General features: G+C 43.0%; 1 protein-coding gene across 2 annotated transcripts; it reads right to left on the bottom strand.

Moving 5' to 3' along the window:
- Positions 1 to 1,841: 1,841 nt before the first annotated feature.
- Positions 1,842 to 22,444, bottom strand: DSCC1 (DNA replication and sister chromatid cohesion 1). 2 transcript variants are annotated; one of them, XM_073330246.2, is made up of 9 exons: positions 22,168 to 22,444; positions 19,193 to 19,361; positions 15,816 to 15,950; positions 12,213 to 12,319; positions 11,468 to 11,518; positions 9,767 to 9,819; positions 8,373 to 8,527; positions 7,574 to 7,722; positions 1,842 to 6,073 (listed from the first exon to the last, which is right to left on the bottom strand). In XM_073330246.2, the coding sequence occupies exons 1-9, from the start codon at positions 22,335 to 22,337 to the stop codon at positions 5,965 to 5,967; spliced, it is 1,098 nt and encodes a 365-aa protein (XP_073186347.2). In that variant the 5' UTR covers positions 22,338 to 22,444; the 3' UTR covers positions 1,842 to 5,964. The 2 variants fall into 2 exon arrangements, with proteins under 2 accessions (XP_073186347.2, XP_073186346.2); XM_073330245.2 differs by having other exon boundaries at positions 11,468 to 11,606; positions 12,229 to 12,319; positions 22,168 to 22,443.
- Between the last annotated feature and the right edge of the window lie 4,028 nt (positions 22,445 to 26,472).

Genomic DNA, 26,472 nt, shown 5'->3' with positions numbered 1-26,472 from the left:
CCTGCCCAGTTCCTTATCCACTGGGCGGCTTGGCTGTGCCCCATTGGCGAGGGTGGAAATCTGTGTTAGGCGATGCCTCGTTTCCACCGTCCAAGTAAGGCTGGAGCAAATCTTCAGCAAAAACGTTTTCAGTGGGGAAGAGCTATTTTGTGACTCTTTTTACTAAACGTGGCTTTGTTTTTTCGGGGTGGGTTGTAGGGCGGGGTTGTTTGTGTTTTTTGAAATAAGTGTTGGCTTTTCGGTTTCGGGAAGACTTAAAGATGAACACCTGAAAAACGAAATATTTGGGCGTGCTGCCGCATTGCCTCGCGGGAGTAGTAGTTCTGCCCTCTCACGTCCTGTTCTCGCTGGGCTGGTTGGCTGGCTTGCTTCTTCCATGGTGTGCAGCCCTCCCTCTCCAAGAGAGGAGACTGCTGTTGTATCATGAAGGATGTAGGCTGACCTATCGCAAATGGGAGAATGAGGCACCAAACTGAAATGTTTTAGATTTTAGCTGGAATATTTGTTCTTGTATTTCTGCTCGATTATCAAAATTCTGTTGAAGATTTAGATGTAAACAATTTTGTTGCAGGTTTCAGAGTAGCAGCCATGTTAGTCTGTGTTCGCGAAAAGAAAAAGGACTTATGGCACCTTGGAGACTATGCTCAAATAAATTTGTTAAGCTTTCGTGAAGCATAACTTCATCGGGTGCATTCAGTGGAAAGTACAGTGGGGAGATTTTTATACATAGAACATGAAACAATGGGTGTTACCATACACACTGTAAGGAGTGTGATCGCTTAAGGTGAGCTATTACCAGCAGGAGAGCAGTGGGTGTGGGTTGTGGGGGACCTTTTATAGTGATAATCAAGGTGGGCCATTAATCAGCAGTTCACAAGAACATGTGAGGAACAGTGGGGAAGGAGGTGGGCTCCATTTGTTTTGACCAGCTCTAATGGTAAGATGTGATAAAATTGCAATAGTGGCCAACTCTTTTATCCTGCCCCACAGGGAGCCTGATGGGAACTAATCCTATAGTGAAACTTGGCTCCTAATACATTTTTGGACAAACGCTAACCTTAATTCCCAGAGCTGGCTTCGGCTGTATAGTTTGTAAAATCTCATGATCAAGTTAGTAAAAGGTTTGTTAACTCCTTGTGATATCTGCAGCAATTTCCTCTTCGTCGTGGACATTTAAGTTAAGGCCAGGATGGGGAGGTTGTAAAACAATTTCATTCCCTTCTGATCCTGCCTAATGACAATGGCTGTTTCTACCATCCTCTTCATGTCAGATCCTCCCAATGCTGTGTTTTATATGGATAACTTAGGTTTCAGAGTAACAGCCGTGTTATGTGATTTATATGCATAACTTAGTGATAGAACCTCCTCACTCCCATCTCCACTCAGAAAGGCACTCTGAGCCTGACATTCAACTAGTGTGAGAAACCTATTATTTCTAGGACAACTAACTTGTGTATTTATTCACTTTCAGTCTGTAAATTTGAAACTATCATTTTGTTATGCTGAAAAGGGTCTAAACTAAATCATCTTCCATAAGGAGTTTTGCCTGCACAAAGAATGGAGCATCTGGTTCATACACTTTTCTGTGCTCATGGCATTATGTAGAACTATCCCACTACAGTGAATGGGACAAGTTTTACTTAGGAGAATGAAATTCTTGAAACTGCCTGTCATGAGAGCATGTACATCAAACAGAATTGTCGAACTAGGGTGTCTAGTTTGGAAACTAAAACCCTATCTGAGCATCTAAATGTAAAAATTTTGGCCCTAAGTTTGAGGACATCTGTTTTACATTGCTATTCTAAATGTCTGCATGCTTCACAGAAGCATGAATATTTGCTAAGCTGTTAGTGTCATGTAGAATGTATGTAGATATGATGTCCAAACATTGTAAGAAACAAATTCCTACCACTGTATTGAATGCTATTTTAATCTCAGGTTATAGGTATATCCATGTGCAGTCATGTCACAAATATTGCTTGTTAGCCTCTGGTGTGTTACAATATATGCTATAATTTATCCATGTATTAAAGTATCTTAGCAACAGTTCATGGAAGTATTATATTCTGCAATATTCAGTTACAACTCCTTTATTTACAAGTGTTAATCTTTTAAAATGTTCACAATTCCTTACAGTTCATAAAATGTACAAATCTGACTTGAGTAACTTTCTTTATACTTGCTCAACCTTAAAATGCATGGAAGCAATTAATTTTAGAAACATAATTAAGACTAGTTTTTACAGTCAACCTACTCATAGAATTCTACTGTATAACCTTTGAGTAATTTTTAAACAAAGCCTATAATATAGTAAAAGAGTGGATCAAGTGATCACAGCAGAATGAGATACAAATACAATAGACAAGGAAGGGAATGACTGTTGCATGTGTATTTTTGCTATCATATGCTGCCCTCATAACTGAGTGGGTGTAGGGAATCTAGTCTAAAAAGTACTTTCACGTAAGATGATAACTCAGGGAGGGAGGCTATGTAATAGCGATCACTGGAAGTGTTCAAGGAAAGATAAGACAAATGGATGAGTAGTCAATGGAAATCTGATTTTCCTACAGTCATTAAATAGTAAAGACTAGCTAATCCCATAACAATAGTTATTTTGAGAATGGTGGATTAATCACCAAAATCTAGTTTACGTATCTGATTCAAATAAAACCCACAAGTGAATAACTGCTGTATATGAGGGCTGATACAGACTAGGTAAATTGCTATAGGAAGCTATATGAACATCTGTATGTATAATATACAGCTCACTCTTCTCTCAATTTGAGAAAAAGAAATACATGTATTGTGTATTTCATTCAGCCCCCTGCTGCTTGGCCCCAGTCCTCATCTCCTCATGTAATAGTACATATAGTCCTTTAGGTGCAGTAGTGGGCAGTGTAGTGTGTGGTCTATTTATGAATACATGAAATTCTCTCCATGATATTAAATATTATATTACGGGACAAAGCTGCTGTGCTTAACTACATAAGGAGTTCATTAAAAGCAAGCCAGCCCTATTTTTTTCCTAGTGGTGACACTAAAAGTTTCTTCGCAGTTTAGATTAGTTGTGTTCCCAGTAAGCTCTTTGTCATGTTTCCATTAGTTTAGGATGAAAGCTGTTGCATATAAGGTGTTACTGAAATCTATTCTACTGTCTCTTCAATTTCCTCTTTCCAAATCCAGGACTGTTTTGACTCCAAAAGACAGCTTGTTTTCTGTTTGTTAGTCTGCTAAAACTGATCAAGTAAATTATATTCTTATTAAAGTCAGCTGACAATGAATATTATACATTCATTAAAGAGTATTTAGACAAATCTGATTGATCAGTTCTCTTGGTAACAAGATCATGGCTTCCTCCTACTTTCCAGAAGATCTCTAATTTTGAGTCAGCAGTGTGCCCTTGTTGCCAAGAAGGCCAATGGCATTTTGGGATGTATAAGAAGGGGCATAGCGAGCAGATCGAGGGACGTGATCGTTCCCCTCTATTCGACATTGGTGAGGCCTCATCTGGAGTACTGTGTCCAGTTTTGGGCCCCACACTTCAAGAAGGATGTGGATAAATTGGAGAGAGTCCAGCGAAGGGCAACAAAAATGATTAGGGGACTGGAACACATGAGTTATGAGGAGAGGCTGAGGGAGCTGGGATTGTTTAGCCTGCAGAAGAGAAGAATGAGGGGGGATTTGATAGCTGCTTTCAACTACCTGAAAGGGGGTTCCAAAGAGGATGGCTCTAGACTGTTCTCAATGGTAGCAGATGACAGAACGAGGAGTAATGGTCTCAAGTTGCAGTGGGGGAGGTTTAGATTGGATATTAGGAAAAACTTTTTCACTAAGAGGGTGGTGAAACACTGGAATGCGTTACCTAGGGAGGTGGTAGAATCTCCTTCCTTAGAGGTTTTTAAGGTCAGGCTTGACAAAGCCCTGGCTGGGATGATTTAACTGGGAATTGGTCCTGCTTTGAGCAGGGGGTTGGACTAGATGACCTTCTGGGGTCCCTTCCAACCCTGATATTCTATGATTCATTATCAAGTAAATTTAAGTACACAGCACTGTAAATTTACATGGTGCTTTACAGAGTAAGACATTTATAATCCACAGGATGAGTAATCTTGTATTAAGCAATTAAAAATGTTGACCCTTAACATGCTGGCCAATCCCGTTTTATATTTTTGTGTTGAGGGTCTTGTGTGGGAGAATGGAGCTGCTGTGAGGAAAGAACAAAAGTTTAGACTCGTGGGCCCTACACTGCTCACTTCAGCCCTTTATTGGGAAGAAAAAACAAAAAAAACCCCACACTCCTGCTTCACTATCTTAAGTTAGGGTATATAGTTCCTGGAACAGAACCCCCAAATTCTGCCCTGAAGACCCAGTCTGTGGAGAGTTTGAGATTTATTGTTCACTAAGGCCTTTTCGCATCCATATTATGTTGGGGATATTCTAGCAAAATGGAAAGACTATCCTTCAATTAAAAAAAAACGCACACAGAGAAGCTATCTGACTGCAGAGAGGAGGTGGTGCTGGAGTTTATTCAGCTCTTACATTAGAATTCTAAGGATAAGTATACCCTATTTTAAGGTTAAACCAGGTTATTTTATAGCACATTTGTTTCTCTCTCTTCCCCTCCTTTCCCACTCATTGGCACATTATATGTGTGGAAGACCACATGATGGTTATATATGAATGCTTTAGGTGCATTCAAATCTTAAATAACAAGCTACCTAAAGTATTACAATAATATTTCCCTTTAACACAGATTTGCAAAGCTGTCAAATAGCAACCTGGATCGCACAGGGTTACTAAGAACAAATGGAAATCCAGTTTTAAAAAGCCTTCACAACATTTAACTTGGCAATATTACAAAGAGTAAATGCTTCACAGCTCTACCTTTCAAAAATATTTACATTTGGGTAGAAGTGTTGCAGAAACTTTCTAGGGTTTATATATATTTTAGGTATGCACTACAATACTACAAACAGTTTAATTTACCACTTTTAAAAATATGCCTTCTGGTATATTAACTTTATATTGACAATATTCCAGTGGTGAAGAGCAGGTTACAGAAAATGTTGCTGAGTCTATACCATGTCTGAGTAATTTGAGGCATCCTCTTAGCCTGGATTTTACAGACCTGTTAGTATCATGTAACTTAAGGCAATTTTTGCCAATAGTATTAATGTTCTGGGTTCTTGACAATTTAAGTGCCTCATAATTCTGTTTCATGTTAGCCACATTCAAAGACATGAACCAGAAGGACCACTTTTCCAAAGGCCTGACCTGTAGTCCACAGTGGAAATGAGTAATTCACTGATAAGGCCAAACTTCTCATTTTACACACATAGCCCAAAACACTAATGTTGCTTGTTGGTAACTAGGATGCTCTGACAGTTCAGTTTTTATAGCAAACAAACCAAGTATTCCACTTTGCTTTTGAAATACTATATTCAGTACTGTCACCGGAAGTAGACTTCTTTTATAAGATAAATGGGGGGAAAATGACTGCTGTGTAGAAGAAATAAGTTTTCTCTGTAATAATTTTCTATTGGACTTTACTAACCTATCAGCAGACTTATTTAAAAAGAGTATGTGCAAATATTTTTGCACAAAGGGAAAGTAAAAATACTGAGTTTACTTTGCTTCTAGAATTTTAAGACAAACTACAAATTTCAGTTCAATACAAACAAATTTGTAGGTCTTTCTGGTTAAGTGGTGGAAACTAGATTCCAGCAACGTGTGTTTTTAGATTTTGGTAGAGCAATTATTTCCACAAAGATCTAAAATAAATCAAGAATTCCACCGTCTTTGGCATACAGTACTACACTTTTTTTTTTTTAAGCTGACCGGTCTTTCACAACCGTGACATTTCAAATTAGTTGATATTGCTACATAATTAAATAATTCTGGTATGAACACCATCAGTTGTTATTCCTTGATGTATTCTTGATTCTTAAATAAGGTCATTTCTTGTTATAAGATGGGTCTTCTAGAGTTATAAACTTTGATGCCATTCTGCATGGAAGAACGAGCATATTTGGTCAGAAGTGCACCTACTGTTTGCTTCTCTGCACATAAGTCTCTGGAGAGAAAAAGAAAGTAGTGGTGAAAACACTCTTCAGTAATTTTAAAAAAAGGTTATTAGGACACAGTATTTCAGGATTGAGTACAAACTGTTTCAGTAACCGATTTTCCTAATGTAGCAATCAGCCTGACTAGAGTGTTGCTTAATAAGCTATTGGTGTGCTTCTCCCAAAATGCTTTCAATCATCTAAAATTCATACCTTGGCATAGCTTGCTGCATTTATGTAACTCCCAAAAGCATATTACATGCTTTACAAAACACAAAGATGGTTCCTAACTTGAATATCTTACAATCTAAAAGGCAAAAGCCTAATTCTGTTCTCCATTACACCAGTATAGCTGTTTACACAACAGAGCCTATGCTGTCATAGCTGTATCAGCATAGCCCCCTAGTATAGACTTAGACAACATCGGGGTTTTCTGTCAGTGTAGCTACCACCTTCCTGAATCATGTTAGCTACATCAACAAAAACATTCTTCCATTGACAGAGCTGCATCTATACTGGGAATTTTGTTGGCGTAGCTATGTTGGTCGGGAGTGTAGGGTTTTTTTTTCACACCCCGATGGACATCGCTATACTGATAAGTTCAGACCAAGCCTGAGTCAATGGAGTCACTTCAGATTTTACTCTAAACAGCAGAATTTGGCTCAAAGCTCTGAGGCAAGGACCATGTCAGACCAAGTGTGTCTGCTTGTACATTGCTTAGCCCAACAAGGCCCAGAGCTTGATTGGATCATGTGAATGTTATGTCAATTTTGAACAATCCAAAGGACTAAGGGAAAGGATGAAACATGAGAAGTAAGACTGGAGTGTAGTTCTGGAATTAAGTTTGATTTTACTGACTTTAAAAAGAAAACTAATTTGGGAGATATGATGTATAAAGGAAAGTTGAAGTTTTTTAGCCTTTTCTCTAAAGTCAAATATTTACTGCTAATCTCCTTTCAATTTTGCCTCCTTTTAAATATTTCCTGACTAAGCTCTTCTAATCCCTTAATCTTCCACTAGTCTGGCTGTCCCTTCTCCAGACTTTGGTCCAACACTCACTGTGAATTCACACTCTTAATAATCTGCAAGTGAAAAGTTGAGTTACATAACTTCCAGTTAAGATTTTGATTTCAAGATAGCTCATGTGGATGAGTCACAAAGTGTTACTAATAGGAGAAAAGGTCTACTAGGAAACAGTTTATAACTTTTAGCTTTTTATCCTTTGGAAAATTCTACCCCCACTGAAGTGAAAGTCAATACAAAACTTCCATTTAGTTCAAGGGGCCCCAGGATTTCACCCTCACTATTCACATAGTACAGATAATACTTCTGAATGACTATACTGTAAATATATTTTACTCATTTAGAATTTGCAAAAAAAATCTAGCACTTTAAGGTTTTATCAGCTATAGTTGCCCATGATGCAACCAAGTATACTAGAAGTACTATGCAAGTGATTATGTACTTACTGTACTTTAAAACAGTATTATGCTTAGTAGTGAACTACTTACTGAATATATGGGGTAATGTCTGCTTCTGTCCACTTTTCCCGAACGGTAAATAGCCTGTTGAACCTTTCCTGGTTATCCTCAGGTAAGTCTTCTACTTTTAGCAAGAAGATAGTCTCTGGTCTTGAGTTTCTATCCAACAGAGCCAAACCCTATTGGGACAATAATAGGATGAGACAAATTTTAACGCAGAAAACATGATCAAACCTCCCGTCTCTTGGCATATCAATTTGTGTTACTGTTGACATTTATCTCAGTATTTTTAACCCCTAAACTCTGAGTAGCAGCAATACTAGAAGGAAAATTGAAACCTTCACAATACCTGCCATCATGAAGGAGGTAGTTCTCACATCCCTTAAGGGAGGGGAACATGTAAAAATACACAACTTGATATCCCACTACCACCTTCAACAACATTTATATTGGTTACAGCATGCTGGAATCATTAAAGGCTGTTCTACAGTATGTTGGACTTCTAGTTCTGTCTACATTGATAATAATAGACCGTAGATTTTAAATTTTTCTTCTATAGCTATGTGTATCAGGTCCAGGGAGACAGCTAGGAGAGCACTGTCATGCTCCTTCCTACACTGCTGAGGTCCTAGGCAGTTTCACTTTTCAGGAAATGCTTTGTAAATGCTTTAGTGCAGGACTATAGTGCTTCTCTCAGCTGCTGGCAAATACAGTTGAAATAAAAAATAAGAAGCCCGGTTGTTCATGATTCATATACAAGTCCTACACAATACAGCAGTAAGAACATCCTGCTAATACATGAAACCAAATCCACTAGTTTAGTTTTTACCTTGAGCTGATCCAACCTTGTTGTCAGCCCTTCGGGGACACTTTGTTGCCATACTTCTTGAAACTCTGACAGATTGAATTTAACTGCATTTTGCAAGAGCATTTGTGCTGTAGCTGTGCATATTTTATCTGCATTCATTTCAAAATAAACTTCATCTGTAAAGGGAAAAATAAATTACACTCACAGGTTCTTACTTGCATTGGTATCAGGACATTTCTGTGCCTCAAGTTTCCCATCTGCTCTGCAGTCTACCCCTCCTGGCAGGGTAATTTGTGCCTAAGTTTCCCCTCTGGCTGGTTAAGTTAACCCTCTGGCTGGTTGTTTTATGCTCTGGCTAAACTAAAGTTCCCTCCCTTCCCAGGTAAACAAGAGTCAGAACAGAAACAAGTACATACTTAGTCCTCTCCTAGCTGCAGCTTTTAGCCCTGTTGATCAGGACTAACATCAACAGACCTGCACCCTCCTCAGGTGAAACAGTCCTTTTACCTCCCCTGCCACCCCCATCCCTTTCACTCTTGTTTATGCAAGTCTGATATCAACAGTTGTTTGCACTCTCTGAGCTAAACAGTTCAGTAGTCCTTTCACTTCCCCAAGGGCGGTATCCTGGTCTTCTCCCTTGATACAGGGTAGCGAAGAGGGTAAGGTGCACGTTCTCCCACTCTGAAAAACCTAGTCCAAAGCCCAACGAAAAAAAGAATATGTGCGAACCCTGGGTTTCAAGTTTACCTGCTTCACCTTCTCCCTTCCCAAACTCCTCCTGCATCCAGGTCCTCTCAGACTTCCAGGCCACTTCCTTGGGCTCAGACAAACCAACCCCTCCCATGCACCTTGTCTAGAGATATCCCAACAGTCACTGCTGCAATAGCGCCATTTCCAATGCCTTTAATGGAGAGCGCCACACCAGGTCTTGCCACTTCCGTGGTCTCCGCTTATGCAAGTAGAGTGCCTTCTATAGCTCTGCCTTTCCCAACACTCATTCCAACCCCACATTATGAGCTGAAATCAGAAACACCCATGTTGGGCCTATAGGCCCCACTATGCCCTACTACACAAGTTAATTCAAATGCCTGGATGATAAAATCCATCAGAAAAAGAGTTCTTTAATACTGTGCAACACATTTAAACTCAATCACAGAGGTTATGAATTGGAAAGATCTACTAGCTTATCTCAGGCACCTCTCTGCTAATTCATGATTTTTCTCTAATGACACTAGTTTCCCTATCCCATAGTTTAGTAGACCTCACTGTTAAGGAAAGTTTTCATGATAATCAGCCTAAACATTTCTTAGCTCAGGGTTGGCCTCCCTACTCTCTTACACTTTGTTGTTTTAGTTACGTAATTTGTTAATTCTTAACCCTCCTTTCTTAATAAATGCATCCCTGCCATAACTTACCTTCATCAGTATATTTCTTTCCATAACTTAAAAGAATATGTTGAATCATTTCTCTGAAAGAAAAAGTTAAACTTTAAAATCAACTTTTATGCATTTCAGATTTATGGCAAAGGAAGGCATTTTGAAATTATGTATTGTATAAAGTTAGCATACAATCAAAAAAATCACTACAAATACCTTCCTCCCTCCCACTAACACACTGAAACAGGGGCAGACAAAGCAAAAGCAGGAAAGACAATAGGGGATGGGATGTGTCATAGCAGCTGAAGGGTTAGGGAGCAAAGGAACAGACTAAGGCGACAGAGCTGACAGAGAGACATAGAAGTAACAGGAGCTGAAAGGGAACAAAGTAAATAGGGGCTGAAATGGACAAAGTGAGGGAGGTTGATCCAGGGTCTCTGAAGATCCCCTGCCATGGTACCCCAGCAACTTCGCCTCCTTAGTGCCCACTCCCACTGTGCTTTGAAGAGATGCAGAGGGAAGGAAGATAGGACTCTTGCCTGCCCTCATTTTTCACCAGCAAAAAGCATCACAGAGGTTCACAAAGCACTGCAGATATGTATAACATATTAATAAAAGGTACTTTATGGACTGGTTGCATCAAATTATAGCCTAACTTGTACTACTTTGCAGATTTTGGATAAAAGCAAAATGTTAGTATGGGTTTTTTTCCCCTAAATGAAGTTCAACAAAAATTTATAAAGCCTCAGTCAGTAAGCACAATTCAGTAGCCTTGTAATTTGAATGGAATGGCCTGTAAATATTTTAATACTATTCTATTAATATGATCACTGATATTTATTCAAATAAAGCATTACACTACCAGAAGTGCCACTGCATAACACAAAATGATTATGCAGGAGGTGCCCACCACACATTTTTCGTTTGCCATGCTTCCTGAATGGTATTCCACCATGGGCAGCAGTCTGCCAATTAAGTCATGGGTACAAGCAGAACATACAATAGAGTGAACAGCACTTTAGCTGCTGTGTCAGTGTACGTTTTAACAGTAGTCAGTGGATACTTATGCCTGCTATGAGACTGGAGTAGGATTTTTTGTAATCACGACCCATGATTATGTGACACTGACCAGGGAACAGAGATCAGTCTAACCAGACCTGAAGTGTCACACCTTTACTGTATAAAATTACTCAGGGCCATGCTATACTCCCCTTGAGCACATAAAAAATGGTGGGAGGGAAAAATGGGTATAAGAAGCCCGCACTGTGGCCCATTCACAGCAAGGGACACAATTGCAGCCCACATACTCCCTATATAAAAGGACTGCTCCCCTATGGGACAAAAGATTCCTGCAAAACATATGAGGAGACAGGCCATAGCTCTGTCCCACCTACATACCAGACAACAAAGGTGGCCAGAAGCATTTAGAGTGGGCAGGGGGTAAGTGCATCTCTTCCCGCCCCAAGTAGGTTGTAGCAATGAATGTGTTCCTAACTATGAGCCAGAGCTCTCCATGGAGCAGTGCAGCTCCACGCTGACCTCAGAGCAGGATTGTACCTTGAAGGTGAAATGGATTTATGTTTTACGGAGTCAAAGAACTTCTAATCTTGAGCACTGTTAGTTGAATATAGTTATTATACGACTCCTCTATGGTAAGTGCAAATACTAATGATGATTAATATGAGTAACAGTAATTTGTTTTCTAGTGCTTTAAGCACAAAGAAACAAAAAGATACTTACTTGGGTTCCAGGGATCCAAGTTCTTGAAGACAGATACTTAAAGGAACCTTGCTAAAAGACCAAGATTCAGAATCTATTAACTGAGTCACATGATTCAGAAGTTTCATCTCATAATCAAATTCTAGAACCCTCCAATATCCTGCCAAACAGAAGAAATATGTAATAATACTTCGTAATTCTGCTTCTCTGAAAATATCTTTCAGGATTCTCACACTTGAGTCTCAGCTCCCTTTCAAGGCACAAACAGAATACCAAGCTCTTAAAAGATTATTTAAACAACATTTAACAAGAGGAGAAAAAGGAAAGGAACAGAATAGTAGAATGGAGCAGAGACCAGTGTGATTAAATTTTTCAAGGAGAGATCAAAATACCTTGTTACTTTTCTATGTAAATCAACTACTGCACAGTTGTTACAGGGATGTTATACTATTGAATAGGGATGTAGTCAATAAGAATTTTTAATATTTTGTGATGCATGTTATGCAAGCATTTGAGAACTACTAACAATAGTGGCAGGTATTCTCAACCCACTATGCATGCCTATGTCTATCTGCCTGCCTTTCATGTTGTGACTGCTTGGAGTCAAATAAAGCAATTAACTCCTTTGACTCCTACATAAAACATTGGAAGATACTATTGACATTTCGGGAGAAAGCTATACAAAGCCCTGCAGAGACCACCACTTTCTTGCATTCCTCACTAAGTTGACCCCATGTGTTATGCTACAAAATAATACATATCCTACCTATAGGGACAAATACCTTCAATTTTACAGGCATTTATAACCTGCAATTGATGCAGTATTTCCTCCTCACTCGCTTGAATCCGATCTAGCAAGTCTTCCATTGTATACTGCAGCATGCAAGAAGAAAAAAAAAATGGATTACCTTCAACCCTTGCTAAAGCTAAACTGAAGAAAGTAAATATTACCTCATATAAATATGATGAAGATAAACATTATTTAGAACAGGGATGGGAGAACACAGTGGAGGCTTGGGTTTTAAAGTCTCTTAAATTTACCACACTAGTTCAAATTTGCAAACAATCTTTTCCTGCAATTTAAACTAGTTTCTCCAAAGATCATTCAATTTTTTTAAAAAATAACATTCTTTCTAAATAAAGGAAGCCTTTGCACCATGTACCAGTGATATAAGACTACCTCCAGAAGTCAGACTAGCTCAAGTGGCCATCCTATGCGAGGTACACATTTGCAGCATGCAAGAAGATACCATCAGAGATGCTTAGTTTTGCAGTTTTCAAACTGTGGATTTGTGTCTCCAGAGGTAACATACTTTAAAACGTATTTGCTGTTAACAAGCAAGTAAATAATATATAGAGGTGAGAAATAACAGACCTCAACCCTATTGTCCCTCTGCAAATTTGTATACACAGAGTTAATCTCTTACCTCTCTCTAAAAGTGCAAAGTTTCAAAAAGTTCAGTGAATAGAAGATTGTGGGGGCAGAATAGATCTGGACAAGAAGAAGTCTGGAGAAAAATGTGAGAAGTGAGGGACATATGCTTGTTTTGTTAAAATATTATATGTTTGCTGTTGAAGAAAAAAATCCAGAATATTTAACGTTGTTTTAGTTAAATAAAACAATTTAAATGTCTGTCTGGTGATGTTCTCCTCCTAATACAGCATGGCAAGAAAATCCTCCAAATATTAATGATTAACCTGTTGAATTGGAAATAGTTCATCTCCCAATGACTTCATAAATATCTGCTTCAATTACTTTTGGTAAATGAAATAACCAAACAATCATTCATTTTCTGATTTAGCTGTAAAACTAATCTGAAAAGTTTTCAAAATAAATCACTGTTTAAAAATGTAAAGCGTGTACCTTCTAAAAAAGAAACCTACATCTATTTTTGAGTTGTGAAGAATATGTATTAAGATTATAATAACCAACAAGAATGCACTTATGTAGAAAACCATGATTAAATCAAGTCTTCCTGACTAGTGATTTAAATCCTGATTTAAATCAAATCCACCCTGCATCTTAAATAGTTTATTCTGTCTAAATTTTACTGTAATTTCACTGGCAACAGTATTCTTCACTTTCTGCCTCACACTTGTTCAGTGCTGCTGTACTTGGATACTGAATATCCGCTGTTTTACTTCATTGGTCAGCAGTGAATACATTGAAATATTGAGTGAATATATGCAACAAACACTGTAGCAGTATGCTGTGTTATAAAAACATGAGTTTCCTATAATCTACTGAATTGATCATTTTTGTGCACAGGAAAAAACAATCACTTGTTAGTTGCCCATGCCAAGAGAAATGCAAAGAGTTAACAAGGAGCATAACAAAAATGCATATCATCACTTGTATTGTGGTAGCATCTAGGGGCTCCAGTCAGAATTAACGCCCACAGCAAGGCGTAGCCTGTCCTCCCAGGGAACTTACAATCTAATTTAAAGTTCCACAATGTTATCTGTAACACAGTTAAGAATCTTATGTTTTTTTAAAAAAAAAAAAAAAATTATCCCTTTAATATTCTGAGTTTTGGTCGGAAGATAGAAGATAATTAGACAAAACTGACAAGTTAAAAGTATTTTCTTTTAAACGCGGAGAAGTCTCAGATGTTACCTTTGAGCATTAATATTTGAAAGGATATTTGTATTGTCATGCAAATGTAAGTTAGTTTTAAAACTAGTCAGCTAATAGATCATATGTAAATGTTCAGAAACTGTATTTTACTCCATCATGAAAAAATTCTTTACTTAATAATATTTCCTCAAGACGTGCCTTATATTTTAAGTCAGATGATTCATATCTCTCATTCTGACCATTCTTGATGCCTGAACTGGATTTTCTGAAGGCAGAACTTGCAGGTTAATAACAAAACCTATGATCTCTGGCAGCACAGATCTGTAATTATGTCTGCCTTTGGAGTAATCTCAACCCTTTCTCCCTCCACTTCCTCCATATCACCCTTGCTATTCTACTTCTCTTCCTTCCCATATCATTCTACTTCCCTTTCCTTAGTGGTGAGTGCCTTTTACATAGGGTAAAATGAAGTCACAAGTGACGGTGGGGAAAGCCACTACACCTGATAGTCACATAACATTTGGGGGATTTAGATAGCCAGTTCCTTAAGACTTCAAAATGGATGTTGTCAGTTTTCCCCCCCACAACTTCTGGCTTCATTTTGCTAGCTTAGTGCAGAAGTCTTCCCCCTGCAGAAGGGGGACAGTAATTCTTCTCACCATCCTCTGTCCAACGTTTTCAAACTTTTTTTGAAGATGAAGAAAATTGTTGATTTCCGTGACCCAGTGGAGCTGGGGATGAGGGGTTCAGCGTGTGGGAGGGGGCTCTGGGCTGGGGCAGAGGGTTGGGGGTGAGGGTTGTGACCAGGAATGAGGGGTTCAGGGTGTGGGAGGGGGTCAGGGCTCTGGGGTGGGGCCACGAATGAGGGATTTGGGATGCAGGAGGGGGCTCTGGGGAGGGCTCAGGGCTGGGGTAGGGGATTGGGGCATGGGGGTGGAGTGGCTTTTCTGCGGCCGCTCCCGGTCAGTGGTGCAGCAAGGGTGCTAAGGCAGGCTTCCTGCCTATCCTAGCACCGTGGACCGTGCTGCGCCCTGGAAATGGCCAGCAGCAGGTCCGGCTCCTAGGTGAAAGTGTGTGAGCTGCTCCGCATGGCTCTTGCCTGCAGGCACAGCCCCCCCGCCCCAAACTCCCATTGGCTGGGAAACGGCCAAAGGGAGTCCGGAGCCAGTGCTTGGGGTGGGGTTAGCATGTGGAGCCTCTTGGACCCCCTGCCTAGGAGCCAGGCCTGCTGCTGGCCGCTTCTGGGGCGCAATGCGATGTCAGAACAGGTAGGGACTAGCCTGCCTTAGCCGGGCAGCACTGCTAATGGGCTTTTAACAGCCCAGTCAGCAGTGCTCACCAGAGCTGCCACAACCCAGTGCCTTACATTCCGTGACCCAGTACTCGGTCGCAACCCACAGTTTGAAAACCATGCTCTAGTCTACACAAAAAAGGAAGACTATCTCTTCTCACTAAGGCAAACAGCTTTCTGACTGCAGCCAGTAACACTGTGAGCAATTCCTGACTAGGTTAGCATGCCAGGCTGTCTCAAGCAGGGAGAAAAAGCAGCTCAGAGCAGGACTGTGTACAAGGGTACAATTCTGCATAATTAAGTAAAACTGGGAGCAAAGCTATTTTTTCTAGTTAAGAATGTAGCTTTACTAGGCTTTTATAGCATTACCAATTACAAAGGAAAAGTAAAAACAAGGAAGTGATTTAGTCTCTAAGGTGCCACAAGTACTCCTTTTCTTTTTGCGAATACAGACTAACACGGCTGTTCCTCTGAAACCTGTCATTACTTAACAGGCTTACCTTTGAGTCAGTCAGAGCTTTCTCTCTCTCACTGTCTGGCCCTTCATAAGGATTTTCCATTAGAAGTTTCTTTAGTTTCTTTAGTTTAGGTCGACATTTCCTTAATTCCCAGTAATTATTGGAGAAACCAGCAATCTACAAAAAGAAATTAAAGATTCTGTGACTCATTTAATTTAACACTGTCAGCCAAGGTAACTTGCAAAGAATAATTAACAATGAATTTTATAGAGGTCACATAATAAATATCTTGATTTTTTTTTTTTAAAAGAGATTGTTTCTCGTTTCTAAAGAAGAGTAGGCAGAAATATTCTCAGCACTGAAGTCCATTATTGGGAATAAGAGTTAGAAGTCTGTAGTTCAGTAATAAAAGCATACCTACTGTCTACATGACAAAGAAACCAGCTGGTCTCTACATATGGACAATACCTGCTAATGGCCAGATATTTTAAAGTCCTGTCAATTTCACCCCTTCCAACATCTGTTCTTTTTTTCTAATACCTCAGTCTTGCTGCTCTCCACAAGCTATCTTCCCAATTATTTCCCATATCCTGGAATTCCTAGTTAATGGGCATTTTACTACACAATGAATGCGGAAGGGAGCTATGAATCATCACTTCATTAAACATGCATCTTGGGAAAGAAGAAAGATGTTCACTACATAACTATATAAGCCAGGTACATGCTCTAAGTGTGCCCATGGGTCATTGTTAAAAATACTGCACACTTCTTTTCCCCAGGCCCTGAAAAAGAGGTTTACCAGCGACACCATGGCAGGGTTCGGAGCCCAGGTGGGTGCCTCCCTTTCCAAAGATATGTATACAGAGACAGGACATGACAGAAGCTGAGTGGGACAATCAGCAGAAGAACTGCCTTCATTCCCTAATCTACCACACAGGGAGAAGAGAAACCCAAAAGTGTAATTGATACAAGGTCTCCAATCTTCTAAACTCTCTAGGACCTTCAGAGGAATCCCAGGGTGCATTGAAATACCTCTGAAGCATACCTTGGGCATCCCCCAAAAGTCCTACTGAGGCGTTCAGATGATAGGAGGCCGTAGGCAATGCTCTTCTGTTGAAGAGGCCAGCAATCAGACAGGTGTGAGCACAGAATGGGGAAGGCACAGCAGGCTCCAAGCTCATTTAGTGGTATTGCTCTCAGATCCAACCCTTTCCCCTGTATGAAAAATCCTTCTAACAGCTGCAGTAACAGAAAAGCTCAGGTTTTTTTTTTATAAATGTATTTTTAAAAGTCAGGATTTTAAAGATGTTCTAGAAATTTGATTTTTAAGTAATTTGTTTTTAAATTGTCCTTTTAACCATTTAAGCTAGATTGTCAATTAAAAAAAAACAAGCACTACTACTCAAGAAAGCAGCCTAGATATGAAATACTGTATCCAAATTCTGTTTGGAAAGCTTAGACTTCTTTTTGTTTATAGTTTTTGCCTATATTAGTTTATTTTATTAGTTTATGACCTCAGTTCTCCAGCTCTTTTCACATGCAATGGCAATTACACAAGCAGAATAACTACAACATTTGGGGTTTTTTTCTGTACTTATTTTTCATTTCTTTTCAAATTTCTCAGAGAAGAAGATATTGCTGGTCATTTAGTGGTTGAAAAATATGCTAACACATAATGAGTTCATAGCCAGAGCTAGTTGCTCACCCTGGACAAACATAGCAGAATGCTCAGCCCCTGTGGAAGGGAGTGCTTGCTCCTGAGTGATCATCTCTTTGGACTGATGCATGAGCCTTTCAATACTGCTTCCAGAAGAAAGGTAATTTATATTATTTGTATTATAGTAGCACTTACAGGCCCCAATCCCATTATGTTTAGCACTATGCACACATAACAAAAAGAAAGTACCTCTCATAAAGAGTTTGCAATCTAAGCAATATAACTATACACTACAACAGGGGTGGGCAAACTATGGCATGCAGAATTGCCCCCAGTGGTGCCATGGGCCCCACGCCGCTCTGAGAAGCGGCCAGCACCATTTCCCTGGAGCCCCAGGGTCAGGGGAACAAAGGGCTCCATGCGTTGCCCTTGGCTCCAGGCGCCGCCCCCCACAGTTCCCATTGGCCGGGAACGGGAACCACGGCCAATGGGAACTTCAGGGTAGGTCCCTGGAGGCGTGGCAAGGGCAGTGTGTGGAGCCCTGTGCCCCCCCACGGGGCTGTGCAGGGACATGGTTCTGGCTGCTTCCCGGAGCGGTGTGCACCACTGCCACCCCGGAGCTGCTTTAGGTAAGTGGCGCTGGGCTGGAGCCCGAATCCCTCCTGCACCCCAACCCCCTGATCACCCTCCTGCACCCCTTCCCATAGCCCCCTGCTGCACCCCCGGGTACCCAACCCCCTGCCCTGAGTCCCCTGCCACACCCTGCACCCCTCCTCTGCCCCAATCCCTTGCCCTGAGCCTGTTCCTGCACACCGCACCCCCTCCCATACCCCACACTCCCTCACGCACCCCAACCCCCTGCCCAAGCCCTGCATACAATTTCCCCACCCAGATGTGGCCCTCGGCCCAAAAACTTTGCCCACCCCTGCACTACAACATGTTTGGGATGGTGTTAGGAAAGATCCCAACCAAAAAAACCCCAAAGTGATTTGACAGGAAGTTATCTTGGTGCCTGGGACTTAAAAAAATCATTACAGAACATAGCAAGAGTGAAGGAGAAGGAATATTACTTTCTTGTTAATCTACTTTGTTTTGAATGGACTTTTTCCTACTAGCAGAACTGCAAACTCTGCGGAATAAATGATGCTCTGATTGTTCTAGAACTGGAGAAGGAGGGCGACTCCTCCTTAGTGATGTCATTATACCCACTGTACAAAATTAAGAGCAAATGATAATATTTTCCTAACCATTTTTAGGAAAATTTGATCTATTACATTTGCTTCAAAGGGGCAGAAACAATGAATTCTTTAAACTCATAATTCTAAAATCCTCCATCCCATAGAATCTTTCCAGATGCAACAGGTAGGATAGAAGAGTCATCTTTGAAGATTTTTTTTTTAGACAATGGAACTAAGAAAGTGCAGCAAAATGTACCTTTCAGGGTAGGCCATTTAAACAGGCACTCTACTAATGTAAAAGTGTCAATTTGCTCTTCGTGTCTTATATTTAAGACAGCTCACTTGAGTGAAGGAGAAAATATCTATTCTTTGAAGTTACTAAGCACCATAAGTACTTACTGCCTCACCCAAAACAGACTTTATGCTTGGATCTGTTAAACAGATGATAACTGAAGCCATGATAGATAAGTTTTATGTTAATACACTCATGCTGATCATTTGCAATTGTAAGATACTATAATAATAGGCACCTTAGGTGAAACACTAATGTGAAGAATAGACAATAAGGAAACAAAAGAATATACCTGGGTGTGAATGACATTACATGATGCTTGATCTACAAGCAGCTGTTCTGGAGTTTTACAGCCAGGGATAAACAGCAACATATTTGAAGTATCTGCTATTTTCATATCATAAGTTTTATCTTTACTGCACAGCACAGCTTGTTCATCTTTGTCACCACGAATCACTAGGCTGAAAAAAAACAAGTTCTTGTTTTTAAATGCAAAAATAGCAAAGGAATACTCATCTTTATTTACAGATGACATAACATTTCAAATACATTAAAAATATTGCTAACCAGGTGGCAAGTTGCAGTTACTATGACTACTGCTACCAGTTGGAATATCATATCTACAAGTTTCAGAGTAGCAGCCGTGTTAGTCTGTATCCGTAAAAAGAAAAGGAGTACTTGTGGCACCTTAGAGACTAACAAATTTATTAGAGCATAAGCTTTCGTGAGCTACAGTTCACTTCATCGGATGCATACAGTGGAAAATATAGTGGGGAGATTTTATATACACAGAGAACATGAAACAATGGGTGTTACCATAGAGACTGTAACAAGAGTGATCAGGAAAGGTGAGCTATTACCTTCCCCCCCTCCCCCCCACTGAATTCATCCAGTGAAGTGAGCTGTAGCTCACGAAAGCTTATGCTTTGTTAGTCTCTAAGGTGCCACAAATCCTCCTTTTCTTATTACCAGCAGGAGAGCAGGGGGCAGGACCTTTTGTAGTGACAATCAAGGTGGGCCATTTCCAGCAGTTGACAAGAACAGTAGGAGGGGAAAAAAACAAGGGGAAATAGATTTACTTTGTGTAATGACCCATCCACTCCCAGTCTTTATTCAAGCCTAAGTTAATTGTATCCAGTTTGCAAATTAATTCCAATTCAGCAGTCTCTCATTGGAGTCTGTTTTTGAAGTTTTTTTGTTGAAGAATTGCTACTTTTAGGTCTGTAATCGAGTCACCAAAGAGACTGAAGTGTTCGCCGACTGGTTTTTGAATGTTATAATTCTTGACATCTGATTTATGTCCATTTATTCTTTTACGTAGAGACTGTCCAGTTTGGCCAATGTACATGGGAGAGCGGCATTGCTGGCACATGATGGCATATATCACATTGGTAGATGTGCAGGTCCTTGCTTACAAACAGCCCCCCAACCTGAAGCAAATACTCACCAGCAACCACACACCAAAAACACTAACCCAGGAACCTATCCTTGCAACAAAACCCGTTGCCAACCGTGTCCACATATCTATTCAGGCAACACCATCATAGGGCCTAATCACATCAGCCACACTATCAGAGGCTCGTTCACCTGCACATCCACCAATGTGATATATGCTAACGAGAGACTGCTGAATTGGAATTAGTTTGCAAACTGGATACAATTAATTTAGGCTTGAATAAAGACTGGAAGTGGATGTGTCATTACACAAAGTAAATCTATTTCCCCTTATTTCCCCTCCTACTATTCTTGTCAACTGCTGGAAATGGCCCACCTTGATTATCACTACAAAAGCCCCCTCCCACACTCGTAATAGCTCCCCTTTCCTGATCTCTCTTGTTAGTCTGTATGGTAACACCCATTGTTTCATGTTCTCTGTGTATATAAAATCTTCCCACTATATTTTCCACTGCATGCATCTGATGAAGTGAGCTGTAGCTCACGGAAACTTATGCTCTAATAAATTTGTTAGTCTCTAAGGTGCCACAAGTCCTCCTTATATCTCCAAGTTGTGACATACAGTTAGTTTAATCATATTACTGTTACCCCTTCCTCGTTCCCACACCTCTTGCTCATTTGTTCATTTCACCCACTTTCTGATCTTTTAAATCTTGATCCTGAAAGCTCATATACATGACCAACACTGCACTGAAGTCCCAGTCACGCCCAGCTTACTTCAGGGCACTGGGTAATGGCACAGCAACTGTTCCTCTAATAAAAACCCAGACCTATTAACTCGGAATGTTCTTCAGAAAAAACTTCTGCTTCCATGTGATTTTTAACATTTTCCTACACTTTTGCCTTAGAGCAGCAGTTCTCAACCAGGGGTCCGAGGCCCCCTGGGGGGCTTTCATCAGGTTTCAGGTGGTCCTCCAAGCAGGACTGGCATTAGATTCACTGAGGCCCAGGGCAGAAAACCAACGCCCCTTCGCCACACCACCCAGGACTGAAGCCAAAGCCTGAGCAGCTTAGCTTCATGGGGCCCCCTGTTGTGTGGGACCCCAGGTAAGTGCCCTGTCTGCTACCCCCTAATGCCAGCCCTGGCTTTTATATACAGAAAAACAGGTATGGTTGTACAGCTGGACCATGGAGTTTTTATAGCAAGTTGGGGGGTTCTGAGAAAGAAAAAGGTTGAGAACCCCTGCCTTAGAGGACAACTGCAGTCAAATGAAGGATTTTTCAAACCTTTTACTAACCACAACCCCCACGGCACTCACACTTTCTCCCAGGGCTCCATGCTCCAGAGAGTCCTGTGTGGCCCCTAAAACCAGAATACATCCCACTGTTTCAACCAAAAGAAACTACCCTGAACCACGAAAAACAAATGGGGTTCGCACGTATGCACTTCATGAATAGTCCTACGGAGCTCAAAGGAACTATTCACAGGCAGAGTGTTGAGAAGTTGAGAGCCACGTTTTAATTCATGGTGCTGTTCACGGGAAACAGATACGTTCCAGGGATACAAACCTTGATCATTTCACATTTTAACCAATAGGGAATTAAAACAATGAATTAAAAACAGAAATTTAAACTCCGCCCGGGCAAGATGCGCAGGGGGCCCCAGGGAGGCTTTCGGTTCGGCAGCTTGTACAGAGCCATTTTAACTGTGATCTGCCCCTTCATTCCCCCCCGGCACCCAGGTCACACGACCGCCTGGCAAGGTCCCGGCGGTCCCTCCCCCTCGCGATCGTTCCTGCCCCGCCCGCCAGGGCGCGCTGCAGGCCCGGTCCCCCGCGCGCGCCGCAGTCCCAGGCCGGGCCACCTCCGCACCTGCGCCCCGCCTCCAGCTCGGCGCAGAGGCCCGGCTCCAGCTGCAGCAGGCAGCACTCCCCGGCGCTGGCGCGGGGGCTGAAGCTGAGGCAGTGCACGGGCGGCAGCAGCTCCGCCGGCTTCAGCTTCGCGATGTGCAGCGTGGCCTCCACCTCCTCGCGGCTCCGCATCCTGCCCGGCGCCGGGCTCCCCGCTCAACGGGACGGGCGCGCGGCAAACGGTCCCGAGAGCGCGCGAAAACCCCGCGCCGCGCTCGGGGCGGGCCCTGAAGCGGGGGAGAGCCCTACATCCGCCAGAGAAGAGTCACGTGAGCCCTAGTGCTGGGGGGGGCGGAGGCGCGCGGCAGCGTCTAGATGAGGCGGGGGACGAAGGAGCGGGAGCTCTCCCCCTTGGCCTGTGGTTCGGGGGAAGGACAAACGCCCGCGCGCGGTGCACGCACGAATACCCCCTGCAGAGCAGGTGCGGGCGGTGGAGTTGCGGTGTGAGGCAGTAACGGGGAAAGAGCTTCCCCCATCGTGCTGCCTCCTCCCTGAGAGGGGGGCTGCCCTGTGCTCATCTCCCAGGTTTTCCCCTTTAGCTGCAGGGAGGTTCCCTGCAGAAGCTGGGAATGGGCGACGGGGTGGGTCATTTGAGGATGACCTGTTCTGTTCATTCCCTCTGGGACACCACCTGGCGTTGGCTATTGTCAGAGACAGGCTATTGGGCTAGATGGACCTTTAGTCGGACCCAGTACAGCCGTTCTTAGGTACGGACAGGTGGCTCTCGAGCTGGCTCTGTCCCTGAGCTCCTGTTTCCCAGTGAAGACACAATCTGTAACAGAGAAGGGCACCAGCGGCCCCCAACCTATCGTGTTCCCTTTGGCCTCACTGCCTTCCATTGCACTTCGTTGACACAGATGTTTTGGGGGTCCCTGAGCTTAGGGAGTTGGTACAGTTGCTTTCCCCGTGCCCCATTAGACTCCCTTACAAAGGGGAACAGCTGGTTGTTGACTGCCCTTTGATTCCTGTTTGGAGTCACATGCCATGTGAGAGACTAACCACAATTAACGGTAGCAAGGTGGAGAGAGATTTTCTGATCACTGTGGGCAGCGATCATGGCTCTGATGGGCTGAATCCCTGACAATCAGAATTACGTAGCAGGAAAAATAACCATGATGCTGGTGAGGCACTTACAGCAACAAACAACAGAAGTTGTTTTGCTGTCGCCGTTAACACCAGTATCTCCTTTGAAAGGCCATGGTGAGCGAAATCTCAAGTTCTGTTTCCAGTTCACTTTCCCTTATCCCATGAGGAGGAGCTATTGACAAAGGCTAAGTGCAGGTCAGACATAGGACAAACGTCTATAGCAGCCTTTGCCACTAGGTAACTTGCCAAGTGCAATGTCACATGAGACTTGATCAGCATAGAGAAAACAGAGCAAGGGTGAAAGCAGACAACTTCCATGGTGACCCTTTTAACCCTATGATTCTATGCAATGAGGACAGCTGTTCCTCAAAGAGCTTGCATACTAGCAATAGAAGCAGTGGAGATGCCTCCACAAGGAACTGCTATGCTATTCAATGGGGGACAGTTTAAGGAATCTGGAGATCTCTTTTGCCGTAGTTCCCATGTTTCAGAGAGGCAAGAGGCCACTCTCCTTCTGGAAGCAGAGGCCCATCCTCCATCTTGGGATCAACAGGTGGGAGCTCCTCTCCCATTGAGACTGACAGGACAGCAGCAGATGGATCTCCTTTACCATCCAAGAGTGACAACAGGGGTTCCCACTCTCCCTTGGAGGGGCTGGGGTGACACAGGGGGGCTCAATACTTACCCTAGTAGCTGGGGTGTATTTCCACAGGTTCATGAATTCACTGTGCACACTTCATTCTTCTGGCACGCTTTACTGGGGTGGTGTTTGGAAAGCCCCTAAAACAGTCCGGTGGGAGTTAACACCCCGTAGAAGTAAATGGGGTAGTTTGGTGCCCTAAGTGCTACTGGTTTGGTTCTGTTCAGACTCAGGCAGAGATCCCTGCATTGGTTATATTTGTTTCATGTTTTCAAGTTTTTCTTCATATCATAACCATGAGGGCTAGAAATGTAGGCCTTGTCTACATGGAAAAGTTGCACCAATCTAAATCACTTTTTAAAATGAGATAGTTAAAGTGGCACAAACCTCTGTGTACACACTCATTTTAGATTGACTGGTTTGTTTTGGTTTAATTTAAACCTGTTCCCAGCTAACTTAAGCTACATCAAATAAAGCCACTTTTATACAGAAATAAATGTTCACATGGGGGTTGCCCAGTTTTACAATATTGGCTTAAATTCACACATTAGGTTATACTGGTGCAACCAGTGGCAGATTACCTCACAGGCCAACTGGGCCCATGCCCAGGGGTCCCAGCCAATTTGGGGGCCCCCAAGAGCACCAGAGCTCTGACCAAGCCCCCTGCTCCTCCACCCTCCCCGGGCCCCACGCCCACCCAGGCCGGAAGCCAGAGCCACCCAAGGAGCCCAGGTCACGGGGGGAGCGAACCCTACACCTGCCCAGGGTGGGGGGCTGAGGTGCTTGAGAATAGTTCCCATCCCTGTCCTTGCCCCTGTCCTCTGGGGCAGGTGGAGGGTCTGGGAGCCTGGATGCTGGAACTGTGAGGGCAGGGAGGCCATGGCCCCTCCACAGTCCTCCCACATTTTAACAAAGGAAGCCTGCCTTGGGGCAAGTAAGAGAGTCAGCTCCAGCCCCTGTTCAGTCAGGGCTGGCAGGCTCCATGTGTGGCTGCAGCTCCCAGCCCCGGCTCGCAGGCAGCAGATGAGTCCCATTCTGGGCAGAGGGAGCCTGGCTCAGGGGAGGGGGAGGTTACAGTGTTGGAGACGGGGAGGGGATGGACGTAGTTTGGGGAGGACAGCACCCCCCCAAATGGGCGAGGTGTGGGGAATGCATATGGGGTCACGTGCCACTGCCTCTGCCCCGCCATTCTGCCAATGTTGAGCAGCTCTGCTTAGCCTGCGAAAGGGGGGGGAAGAGGCAGTAGGGAAAGGTAGAAAGAGGCAGAGGGAAAGGGGAGTGGAGAGGAAGAAGCCCTGGGGAAGGGTGGGGGGAAGGGAAGGGAAATAGGGGAGTAAGCTAGGGGGAGGGGAAGGGAGGTTGGTGGGAGAACAGGGGAGTGGGGGAAGAACGGGGGGAAGTGGGGTGGGAGGAGGAAGCAATAGGGAAAGGGGGTGGGGGAAGATGGGAAGGGGGAGTGGGTGGGAGACGCAGTGGAGGAAGGGAGGTGGGGTGGGGGGAAGAGAAGGAGAATGGGGAGAAGAGGAGCAGGGGGTAGGGCCCCAGGGCGAGGGGGGCATGGAGCCCAAAAGTTCTTTGTGCCCAGGGCCCCAGTAAATCTTAATCTGCCTCTGCACCTAATATCTGTTGATTTCAAAATCAATTGAAATAAATGGAAGCTAGATGCCAAAATACCTGTGAGGAATTAGGCCTAAGTGATTTAGGAGTCTAAATCCTATTGACCATCACTTAGGCCTTGTGTACACTAAACAGTTTCATAGGCTGCAACTCCGTGGGTGCTCTGGGGCTGGAGCACCCACAGGAAAAAATTAGTTCAATAACTAGTAAAAATTAGTGGGTGTTCTGCCACTGAAGAAGACAGGAAGATGGGAGGTCGTCCCCTGCCTGCCCCCCTCGCACCATTTTCCTCTAGAACAGAGGTGGGCAAACTAGAGCTCAGGGGTCACATCAGGCCCTTCAAATGTTTTAATCCAGCCCTCAAGCTCCCACCGGGAAGTGGCATTTCCATTTCCCAGCGGGAGGGTCTCAGGGTCCTGGTATTCCCATCCCAGGAAAGGAGCAGTGGAGCTAAGTCCTCCAACCGACCTAGAGAGACTGCTCAGGAAGCAGCCAATTAGGAGAGGAGGCTGCAAGGGCTAGCAATCAGAGGGTTGCAGGCTAGTATAAAAGGAGCTGCAGTCCAGACTAGAGTCCATTGTTGCTTGGAGCTTGAAGAGTGTAGATGGTACTCCTGGCTGTCCAAAGGGAATTGTAGTACCGCAGACTGCTCAGTGCTGTACTGGCAGGGAGTGGGAAAGAGTTGCTGGGCCTGAACATAGAAGAGCCTGAGGTAAGGGTGAAGCATTGGTGAAGGCTGGGGCTATAGGGAAGTGGCCCAGGGAACTGAAAGCAGTTTAGTTAAAGGAACATGGTGGCACGTGGCTGCTATTTTTATGGTCCCTGGGGTAGTAGTTGAGCCTGGGTCCCCTTCCCCCATAAGTGACTGGGGAAGTGGCTTACAATTGGACAGTGATAACTCCCCAGAAGGGGATATGAACTGTT

The sequence above is a fragment of the Lepidochelys kempii genome, chromosome 2, assembly GCF_965140285.1.
Source record: "Lepidochelys kempii isolate rLepKem1 chromosome 2, rLepKem1.hap1, whole genome shotgun sequence".
In the NCBI taxonomy this organism is placed as follows: Eukaryota; Metazoa; Chordata; order Testudines; family Cheloniidae; genus Lepidochelys; species Lepidochelys kempii.
This window is presented reverse-complemented; position numbering and strand designations above follow the sequence as displayed.

What these genes read in the sequence shown, in the direction of transcription:
- DSCC1 (XM_073330245.2), bottom strand. Translation starts at nt 22,337, where the DNA reads ATGCGGAGCCGCGAGGAGGTGGAGGCCACGCTGCACATCGCGAAGCTG. An exon ending in GAGCTGGAGGCGGGGCGCAG is followed by an intron (nt 19,362 to 22,167) that starts GTGCGGAGGTGG and finishes GTTTTTTTTCAG; the next exon opens with CCTAGTGATTCGTGGTGACA. An exon ending in CTTGGATCCCTGGAACCCAA is followed by an intron (nt 9,820 to 11,467) that starts GTAAGTATCTTT and finishes TTTTTCTTTCAG; the next exon opens with AGAAATGATTCAACATATTC.